General features: G+C 30.1%; 1 protein-coding gene across 2 annotated transcripts in view; it reads right to left on the reverse strand.

Annotated features, from left to right (window-relative positions):
* Positions 1 to 11708, reverse strand: part of LOC106460127 (ferrochelatase, mitochondrial-like) — a 16185-nt gene that overhangs the window by 2240 nt on the left and 2237 nt on the right. For both annotated transcript variants that reach the window (XM_013919809.1, XM_022386777.1), the window contains exons 3-9: positions 11429 to 11551; positions 10814 to 10962; positions 7397 to 7469; positions 6270 to 6438; positions 4715 to 4813; positions 4264 to 4371; positions 1276 to 1440 (exon numbers count right to left, since the gene is read on the reverse strand). In XM_013919809.1, the coding sequence (XP_013775263.1) occupies positions 1276 to 1440; positions 4264 to 4371; positions 4715 to 4813; positions 6270 to 6438; positions 7397 to 7469; positions 10814 to 10962; positions 11429 to 11551 (886 nt within the window). The remainder of the gene's footprint in view (positions 1 to 1275; positions 1441 to 4263; positions 4372 to 4714; positions 4814 to 6269; positions 6439 to 7396; positions 7470 to 10813; positions 10963 to 11428; positions 11552 to 11708) is intronic.

An 11708-nucleotide genomic window follows, 5' to 3' on the forward strand; every position in this document is an offset into this window, starting at 1 on the left:
AAGCCGTACGGCTTCCACTTAAAATATCTATACAAGTACACGTTTCGACGTGATCTACGTCATCCTTAGGTGTAACTTACAAGACTATTTTCTACTTTCCCCCTTGTCCCATTACTTCATTGTTATTTACATATTTCCGTTAATAATAATAATAATTATAATATATCTCGCCATATATCAACATATTGAATTGCTGGTCCTTCTTCTCTATTTAATACTTGGTTTTGTTTTTTATATTTCATTATTTCTAATGTTTCTCTAATATTTAATGATTTAAAACTTCGAGGCTGAGCTAAAACTACAGTTTTTTCCCCATAATATTGTATGTTCTGTAGTTTCTACATGTTCGGCGAAAGCTGACATTTCTATTTTATTATTTCTTATGTAACTTTGGTGTTCCTGCAATCTATATTTTAAATTTCTTTTAGTTTGACCAATATAAACACTACCACATTCACATTCTATCTTGTATATACCTGTCTTATCTGTTAATTCTATTCTGTCTTTAGCATTCCCTATCATATCTTTTATCTTATTTACTGGTTTGAAGATAGGGTAAAAATTCTGATACTTTTTGAATACTTTATATAATTGACTTGTTAAACCTGGAATGTAAAGTAAACTTATTTATTATAATTTTTAACAAAAAATTTTAAACACAAGTGCCGGTAGTGGATAATATCATTAAATGTTTTTAATTAGACTAAAAATATAAAGTACAAAACAGCATCACCCTAGAAACAAATTAAATAAACATAACTTTTCTTCCACCAAACATTGAACAAATTCGTGATTTAAAATCTCTTATCTAACCAGTCCTAGACAGCATGAAATGGTCTTCAACATTGTGTAATTAGAAGAAAATTGATAAATAAACGAATGACTGAAGTTCATACATTATCAGACAAAACGAGCTATGCTATGTTACAGGAAGCATGCGAGAGAAACATAAGGTGTTGGTAAAACATGTTTAGCAACTTTAAAAAAACTGAAATATAAAGCTATAATAACACATTTATTGAGCTATATTCTCACACAGAGTAAAAAGTATTATTTTTTAAAATACAATTTGTAAAATGAAATAAAACACATTAAGTATATCTATTGCATTTCTAAGTTGATAAACAAAAGGATGTTTCCAAAAAACTTACAACAACGTGAACTTTATGAACTGTTTAAAATAAATCATCCTGCAACTATCCTCTCTTTTAATCTGTTTCTGTTTGATAAATCTTTATAATAAAACGAAATGCACAAATGACTCTTGCATCTTACCTCTTCTGCCAGTTCCTGACCATACTCAATATCCATTTCGTGTAATGTCTCTATATGTTCATTCACAAAAGTAATTGGCACCATAAGAAAGTTCTTATGGCCATTGTTAACAAACCCTCTCATAGCTTTATCAGTCTGTGGTCCCAGCCATGGAATTGGCCCAACCTTATAATAAAATGAGGGAGATGCATAGAAACAAACTTTACTTAGCAGTTTAATAAGCAAAGTCAAAAAAGCTAACCTTCCATTTTGTAGACAAATTCTAATAAAGTAACAATACAAGTGGCTTTTTTTTTTCACTCACTTCTTAAAACAAATTAAATCAAAATAATTGTTAATAAGTTTTATTACAAAATTCAACAGATGGAAAAATTATATCAATACACTTTTATATTTTTTTTGAGATAATTTAATTTCTTATCCTTTTTAAAAAAATGCAGATGAACAGCTCTATAAAAACTTGTAAAAAAAAATCTTTTATCCATGTCAATCTGGTAGGTTGGTGGAAAAAACCTGATTTAGGAATTTGTTTATATCTATCCCTATTTCCAATCATAATCTTAAATAAAGGTTGTCTACTTAATGGCATAAAAGATCTTACTCAAAACAATTTTACATGAAGTCTGGTAGACGCTATTATGAGAAACAGGTTAAATTTGAAAACAGTCTTCAATCACTCTTCATAGGTAAACTCACTGATTGCTTCTTTGAGCACAGTCTTAAAGTTATACCCCATATTGACATTATGTGGTAAAGAAGCTTGTTGGGGTTGAAGCTACCCCAAACTATTCCTTAACGTCTTCTGTAGCCCCTGCACACAATCAACAAACAATGCTTACTGTTAAAGCTCATATGTGTACCCACAAGATATAGAGTACAATCCCTCAATTGTTTGTCCAGCCCAACCTCAGCTCTCTCTCTCATAGGGAATAGGCTAGCACAACACTTACTATTCTAAGACTTCGTACTAATTAACTTGAGATTTAAATAAGCAATTAAATTAAACAAGTTCAAGAATTTCATACTATTAAAAATTAAGCAAGTTTTGATTCCGATACTTGCATTTTTTTTGCCTCTTGTGTTCCAAAATACATCACTACTTGTACTTCATAAATTGTTTTTGCAAAACTGCTTTTTAATCATTTTAAGGACCTGATAGTGCAACCAATCATCCTGAACTAATCCACTTGTTATTCTAACCTCTTACTTAGTGCTAGTCGTGGTAATGCAAATTAGCTGATTTGGAATGGCATTTAGACTATTTTATATCAACTTGAATATTGTAAATACAACCCACCAGTTAATCTAAATATTTGAATTTCCCTTTTTATTAAAATAATGCCTTTTTTCATCCCTTATGATAGAAATAATTATACTGAGTGGTAGCCACCCTTTAAGTTACTAATCAAATAATAAAAAAGAAAAACAGTAATTCATATTCAAAAAAAGTTTTCGGGACTACATCTTAATACAAATAAAAGGAGTTAGGGGTAATATTACATGTATACAAGTTTCATTGAGGAGGGGGCTGGGCATGGCCTTAGTGAATGGCCGGACTTTGAATCTGTTGACGGAAAAATGCACTCCAAACTTTGGGTCATCTGTGCACCATGAGAGTGACAGTTGAATCCCACTAGTCCATCAAACAAGAGTAGCCCTTGAGTTGGCAATGGGTACTATTGACTAGTTGCCTTTCCTTTGTCTGTTAGATCAAAATTAGTGGTGGCTACGTGAAAGAGAGTCCCTTCTGTAGCTTAGTAGGAAACTTCAATAAAACAAACAAAGACTGCAAGGATTCTTGCGTTAATCAATATCAGTAATTTTGTATCTTATCGTGCTTTACATTTTATGTATTTGTTTGTAATGAATCAAAATGCCTTTTAACCTTTTCAAAAAGTAGTTTTATCTTGCATTCACACTGGAATAAAAGAAGTCATAATTTGAAATTAAGTCAATTTTTTTTTCAATAAAACAATCCTATAAAAAATGTGTGTATTTTAATCATGTTGACATTAAGTTAAGCCTTCATTAAAAATTTTAGTGTAACAAAAACTAATTATTACCAAATCTCAACTATTCTTAAACCTTCAATTTTTGTAAATAACAATATTTTTTTTAAATTGTTAAAGTACTGTTAACTTACCTGCTGAAATAAGTCATTATCATTTTCATTATTAATTTTTAGGAATATACCAATATCACTTTTTTGGATGATAACGATATTGATATTTGAAAAATAATTTTGGCTCATACTAGCAACTCAAGAGAGACCGAAGAAGAGAGAGAGAGGCTGGCTTGATAAATTCTTATAAACTTATAAGTTCTCCTTTCAGCTTCTGAATAAAAAATACTGATCTGGAACACCTTCAGGCCTTGCAACAAAGTGATTATTTCATCTAAATTGTCTTACAGCTCAAGCAATGAATTTCCAAAAAAATTCAAAACCAGGCTTGCTGTAATTGTTTTACAGGTTTAGATTTTTAAAAGTTTTAATTAACAAAGACAATCTGTAAAACAATCTGTATATAGCAATAATACCATAGCTTAACATGGCTAGTGAATTGGAAAGACACTTGTCATGCACGATCCAAAATTCTTAATTTATGAGATTCTGCCTTCTATGCTAGATAAGTAGAAGGCATGGAGAACATTAAAAAATTCTGTGTTGTACTTTCAAGAAAAATTATCTTTGTCTCCTTGCAATAATTTTGTAAGCACTTTCAAAGTTCTGTTTTTTTATGCAAAAAATTAATTAATTTGAATACAAAAAGTTCATTTTGCACACATCCATTGAACTCACAAGTCATGAGAATCAGGTGAAAAGTTATCACCTTAATATTGGCTGACATTTTCTAAGAACTAGCCAATACTCATAGGTTGGTATATCCTTATTAATTACAACCACAAAAAAAATCTTAAACTTATCAGTTTTTAAAGGTAATCATTAAATTTCTTTGAACAGTAGGGAAAATAAACCTCCTATGTTACCTTCGACTGCCACACAAGTCTGTAAGGGTGACTCCACCTTAATAATTCCATAACTCTGGAAACTGTTGCAGCTACCTCAGCCGGATAAGGATCACCACGGTTGACTACCTAATGTCCCCCAATAAAAAAAGAAATTGATTGTTAACAAATGTAATACAAAATATCACACTTCTACTGCTGCGTTCATACGTACTTCAAGTCATTTTATTTCTGCACTTTAGAAAAAAAATATTTCACTTGAAAATAAACACTGATATTTATTATTATTAAAATCTGTAAAAAAACAATGTTGAAAATGTTTGACGATATACAGGTTTTCTATTTGAAAAACGAAAGAAATCTTTGTTTTTACTTTAAAACAATCAAATAGTTTATTCAGATTGTTACTGTATGTGATTATATCTGCTATTGTGATTTTTAGTTACCAATGCTTTAATTAAGTACGACTCACCTTCATAGGAAGAGAATGTGCCGAGAAAAGAATCACAATATCATCGCTGACATCACTAGGAAACTTCTTTATTTCATCTTTTATCATCTCTGCAAAAGCCTAAAAAAATTAGGTCACACAAGTTGAAGAAAATATTTTATGTCAAGATCTCCTCTTCATGATTTAATAATAAGAACTTCTGAGTGAATAGTGTATAATAATATATCAACCACACTACACCTGCTATATCTACTGCCAATGAAGCCTTTCCACCAATACTCTAGGGCTCTTCAAACTGGCTGCGATAGGACAAACACAATAGTGTTTGAGATGCTATTTATTTATACCAACAAACTGCTTGACAACAATTGTTTAAAGTGTGAACTGGATTATGTTGGCAAAGTGTAATTTTTCATCAATTATATTTATGTCGCAACACATCAGAACTTGGATCAGAATTTTAACACAATATTATATATTAATTTTAACACAGTATATTATTAATTAACCTGCTCATTATTAATAAAAAACTGACAAACCACAATGCTAGTCCTTTAATCACTTTGCTAACTTGAAAAAACAATAAAAATTAGGAGAAAATACTAAAAAAAACTTTATTGTTAACTTAGTGTCATGTTATTGGAAAACATATGTACATTCTTATACATATAAGAAATTATTTAAAACAATACATAAGAAAAATTAGATAACTTAATCAATACTTCAAACATAATACATATTCAGCTAAACCTAAATCACAGCAACATGAAAAGAAATGTATATATATATGCCCGTGTGTAAGATGTCCAGTTTTTCTTCTCTTTCTACACTTTTATATTTTTGTTTTGAACACAAATAAATCATTATAACCCTATGTGTATGGGTTGGTCAAAGCACATGTGTTACAACTGTTTCACAAAGTATGTTGATGGTTTCCAGATCTTTCCAATTGCTAGATAATGACAAAATATCTTTGAACTGCTCATAAAGTAATATTGCACAATATATATTTTCTAAATTGACCCTAAAGTCACCTCACATCACTTATTACAATGCTCTTGTTACAAAGAAATACTGAAAACAAAGAGTAAATTTATCTACAAAAATGAGTTGACTACCAGATGCTCCTAAAAATTAATCAGATTTTGTTCATCAATATAAAGGAAAAATCAAATTATGGGAAAGTACATCTATTATGGAAAAGTTTGATCATGTTACTTTATTAAAACATACTTTTTTCTACATTAGATTTAACTTATTAAATAAAGACAGTATTTATTTAAAATGAAATTACTGATTAAATGCTTTAAGCAACTGGTGTAAGTAGATATTCATTGATGTAGGTACAGTTTTTTAAACAACTTTAAAGTGACACAAAAATGATAACTCTTAGTTTCTAAAACAGATTTTTTTATACCAGTATCTCCATAACCATAATTAGAGCATGAATTGAACGAAATCTACATGATTTTTTAGCCATCATAAGCTATAACATAAGAATATTTTTCATATCACGTAATACGCTATCTTTGAAAAGATATACAAGTTTCACAATACTGTAATTATAAGTCCAAACCTGAATTAAACCAGGATGAGTAGGCCACCTGTCCAGAAAAGACCATTTCATTCTAGTTGGTTCTCCTCGTTTAGCATAATGTCTATAAATGGCATTGAAACTACTACCACTGGTACTACAGCTGTATTGTGGATACTGAGAAAAAGCAACAGCTCTTTGCACTCCATCTCTGAAACAATGAAACAATCATTGTTATTAATTCTTTTTAGTTCTTAGTGCAAAATTATAATACTTGTTATGCTGTGAACACCTTTTACAAGCCGGTGAAGAATGATTACAATTATATTAGTTATACGACAATAGTATTAGGCCTATTACATTTTTAAATACTACATTCTTTATCTGGCCCCTTACATATTTTCAAGAATTAGAAGATATGACAAACATAGTGTGGTTGGAATATTATTACTACATACTCTTCTAATACTTGAAAATTCCTAAGAGACTATATAAAGAATTTGGGGTTTAAAAATGTAATAGGCCTAACACTCATGTCTTATAAGTGAAAAAATTATAATACTGCTGAGAAAGTATTTCTTACAGAGAAATATAATATATCTTCAAGTTGTAAAAAATACTGATAGGTTTTGCTTACAACTTGCTACTTTTCAACAGACCTGCAAAGAGAAGTTTAATGTTTATACTTAGGAAAAGGAAAGAAAACTCAAAATTCTTCTTTGAAAGACAAAAATATATAACAATGTTTTATACATTAACCATTTCTTACGTCTCTGTAGCTGTGTGATCCAGTGTCATATAAATGAGTGACAAAGGCTCACCTCTTTATCCTGAAAATAACTAAAGTTCAATCGAAATAGTACTGCCTAAACTTAGCATATGAAAAGACTGAAATCTATTATCTTGTCATACACATTTGTAACATTACAGCCACTAGGATTCCAACAAACCTCACATTAACCATACTCAAGAAAAGCATTTTGAAACTCAAGCATACATTCCTTAAAATAATTTTATTTACAGCAAAAAAAGTCAAATGAAAAAAAAAAAATTAGATAATAACTAAACAAAGAAAAACGTGCCTTTTAAAAGTTGAACAATCAATATATTTATATACATCCCTACTTTATAACCAGCTTATTCATCACTAACTAACAAACACTCCAAACCTTTCCATTTGTTCTAACACATCTTCAGTTAATGGAGAGGCATATCTGAAGCCAATATAGTATTGGTGAGGAGCTAAGAGAAACAAGATCAAACATAATTATCTATATGTATATACAACATGTTAACAACTTAAATGCATTATGAACACTAACACATTGGGACATGTCCCTTTGAAAATTGAATAGGTAAAGGTATATAAAACCATACTTTTCATGTGCTAATCATTATTATAATGTTTACTAACAGAGATCCACAAAACATTTGTGGTCAAATTAGTATCTTTATTGCAAAAGTACTTCTTTAAATATGGGATTGGTAGAATAATACTAAAGGATTCTAATTGCAGACACCAAATTCTGTAAGTCCGCTTGTTTTAGGCCTAACATTATTTAAACCTTTATGGCCTATATTCGATAAAGAGACAAATTAATACCGTAAGTTGTGTACAATTTTTGCTTTATCTTATTTAGGGCTAAACATAAGCTTATTTAATACTATCAATAAATAAACTTGTAATGTTATCCCATGACGTAACATTAGACCTTTTTAAAAACTTAAGCTTTTAATATGTTGTTGTACAACTGTTTACTAAAGTACATTTACATGCACATTTTGTTTACATCCATTGAAATGAAGTACACACACACACACACATGTGCATAGTAAGATGTGCATGTAATTTCAGAACAGACAAAAACTAAGTATTATAATAATAAATTTATTTTACATAAATTTTTCTCTGTTGTTTAATAAGTTGTCTCTTGAGTTTGTTTATGCAAGCTCCCATACATTAGCATTAATTGTAACATTATTCTTTAGTAAGACAAAATGACTGGCAATTGGTGATACTGAAACTTTTGTCACAAAAACTATGGTCACATGTAAGTCAGTCTTGTCACACTATGTAAATAAGCTAATCATAGCCAATAACCATCCCACACTGAATTGTAATCTCATGGTTTGGTAGCAAATTAAAAAGGGCTGAAGACTGGTAAGCCACATGCTTAAGAACGTGGAATTTTAGATTGAATATTGCTTAAAACTCGGAGCTCATACATGTTGTGAATTATAATTAATCAAAGAGTTTGAAAATGTTGTATTATTAAGTAGATTTTATGATAATTTATCAAGTTAGGGTTTCTTATTCTCGTTTTTTTTCGAAACTCATTTTGTCATGGTTATATTACCGAGTTAGAAGTTAACTGTGATTTGAGAAAATCAACATTTGGCATTTTAATAATGTGAGCATATTCTGCTTAACTTTTAAAAAGTTCTAATAAATACTCTGTTAAGAATTCTGATATTAACATTTTAGTCATTCTCAGGGTAAAATAAAAGGTTTGTTACATCGTAATTATATGAATGTGTGTGCAGTTCTCTAACCCTTGTCTCTTTATATAATGGAACAGGATTGCGATATGCATGTAAGAGTGTATGATCACAGTCTCATAATCTCTCAAAGTAGTCACTGGGACTGCAAGAAAGGGTTTTTTGCCACGACAAGAAGCTGCTGTTTTAAAACTACAAGGACACTACAGAGGTGTCAATATGTAAAATAAATACACCATTCTCCATACTTTAGCTAAGTCCTAATCACATTCAACAAACCCTTTTTAGTAATCTCAATAAGTGAGACTAATAATGAAATTATACCCTTCTATTCAGGCTTTCCACATTTAAAGTACTAGATTTAGTTTATTAATAGCAATATACCTTTCCCAGTCTGTTTATATTCGAAAACTGTTGACTTAACAAAATAACTGTTTAGTGCAGACGGGGCAAGAAAAATACTATTAATAACTAGAAATTTCACAGGATATTTTTGGAATAGAAAAACTTACAAATTTCAGCATTTTTAGATCTAGAAAAGTTTTTCAAATCTCCCAGAAAGTGTGGGAACTCTTTTCATGATGCTCCTTTGAAACTTGATATAAAAACAACTGTTATACTGTACTTATTTTAAAGTTTATTACGATTTACACTTACAGATGGAATTGACTCAGTATTGTTTTTAATATTGTTCTGTATGGTCTCAAATATATTAATATAAGGTGACTGGCCATTCCTTATATTTATCTCTGCCACCAAAGGTGGAGGGAAGTTTCATTTTAACCCCTGTGTGTGTGTGTGTGTGTGTGTGTGTGTGTGTGTGTGTGTGTGTGTGTTTGTCAGCAAGATTTCTCGAAAAGGGCTGAATGGATTTGGGTGAAAGTTGATATACATTTGGACTATGACCCAACAAAGAAGTGATTAGTTTTTGGAGGGTCAAGGTCATAGCAAGGTCAGGAAAATCCAAAAAATTCCTATCTGTTAACATGGGGACAGATTTTCACACTATTTTTGTTATAGAATGCAGTCAAAAATGATCTGATTTTGATGAAACTCTGTGGACATGTGTAGAATATTATTCCTCATTGCCCTAACAAAAATAGTCCACATTCATTCATAACAATGGACATAAAGACACATTTTAATATTTTTTGAGAGCCAAATATGATTAATTCTGAGTGGCAGAGGTATGTGTTCTACTGAGTGTATCTCGTAGTTTCTGATGGTTCTTCAGGTATGAAACCTATGGATGGCAGCTCTAATGTTAAGATACTTAATAATAATTGTGAATTTTATGTTACTGAATGTTCATGTTAGATGAAAACCAAACCCATAAAAATGTATATTATTTTAATACAGTCCATTTTTTTATAAATACAGATACAAAATGTTAAGATGGATACAATATAACAAAACCAAGCTAACAATTTTGAAAGGTTTTGCCAGTCAATCTGCCTAATCCTACAAGTTCACAATGTTTGGAAAGCAGCTGTCATTTCTGGCAGAAATCCAAGAAAGATCTTATTTCATAACATCCACAAGGTTATATAAGCTAACGTAAAGGTGACTAAATAACACCTGTGTAAAATATCATTCTAAAGTCATGCATTCTCTGGATTTCGTGGTCAATTTTCACATCTTTAACTGTTTTTTATTCTGATAGCCATGAAGCAACCAAAATACACACACGACTAATATTAACAATAAGTTAAGATTTTTATCCAGTTATGCTTTTGCATTAATAAACTTGACATTCTGCTGAATTGTAAATTAATAAATGATACACATCTACATTTTTCAAAATGTTACACCTAAAAGAAGATATTGCTAAGTTATTTTATGTAATGATATAGATCCAATAATCACAAAGTATTTTCTATTTTACATAGTTGTCTTAGTGATTACTAACAAGAAAGTGTATTAAAAATTTACCTATTTCTGCACACATTAACCTTGCTTCTCAATCCATATTTTGTATTAGCAGCCCTCTACCTATTTCTCAATATTTGTTTCGGCTGACTGCTTTAAATACTTATCTTAACGATTAGTCACATTTCAATGAAGTTAAAAGTTTATAACAACTTCACCTGTTTCAGGACACACTTTATCCAACAGTTCTACCATTTGTTTGCCTTGTTTCTCAGTCCACAATTTTATTGGTGATCCCCCACCTATTTCCCGATATTTTTCTTGGATCTTCGGAGTTCTACGTCTAGCTATTGCAGGACCTAGCTTCCTACAGCAAACAGAAAAATTAAAAGATGGACAATGTAATAAATCTGTAAACAAAACAAAGAGAACTTTTTTAAACATCCAAAAAACGCACAGTTAATGCAAGGATGTTATATTACTATTTTTTTATTTAACTTACAAAACATCTGCCACAAGGTTAGATAAGCTCATGCATAATTGGTTCATAAAAACACCTGACTAAATAACATAATAAAGTCATACATTTATTGTATTGCCTGATTATTAGTGCACTCAAAAATTAACATTTAACCTATGCAGTGGGTACAAGTTATTCAAAGTTTCACATACTTAAAATGGCATTTTAACTTCAACTATTGACAAGACTGTACATAAAGTTAAATCAAATATTTCTAATGCTTATAAGATTTGATTTTGGTACAAAGTTTTTTGTTTTTTTTATAATTATTGTCTAGGAGATGTTACATTATCACAATGTAGTTTAAGCTTACCATTGAACAGGAAGTGAAATTATATCTTTATCTAAAAAGAGACGTTCTAAAAAACCTCCTACTTCATCAAGACTACTTGGTCCTCCCATATTTAGCATCAAGATTCCTGTCTTTACCTTTTTACTAGGATAAGGAAATCACACAGTTAGGAATAATATGCCACATAGATATCAGAAAAATTTATGTTTTAATACAGATAAGAGCAGATTATCATTTTGATACAAGTATGCTATAGACATACATACACACACACACACACACACACATATATATACACATT

Source organism: Limulus polyphemus, unplaced genomic scaffold, assembly GCF_000517525.1.
Source record: "Limulus polyphemus unplaced genomic scaffold, Limulus_polyphemus-2.1.2 Scaffold714, whole genome shotgun sequence".
Lineage (NCBI taxonomy): Eukaryota > Metazoa > Arthropoda > Merostomata > Xiphosura > Limulidae > Limulus > Limulus polyphemus.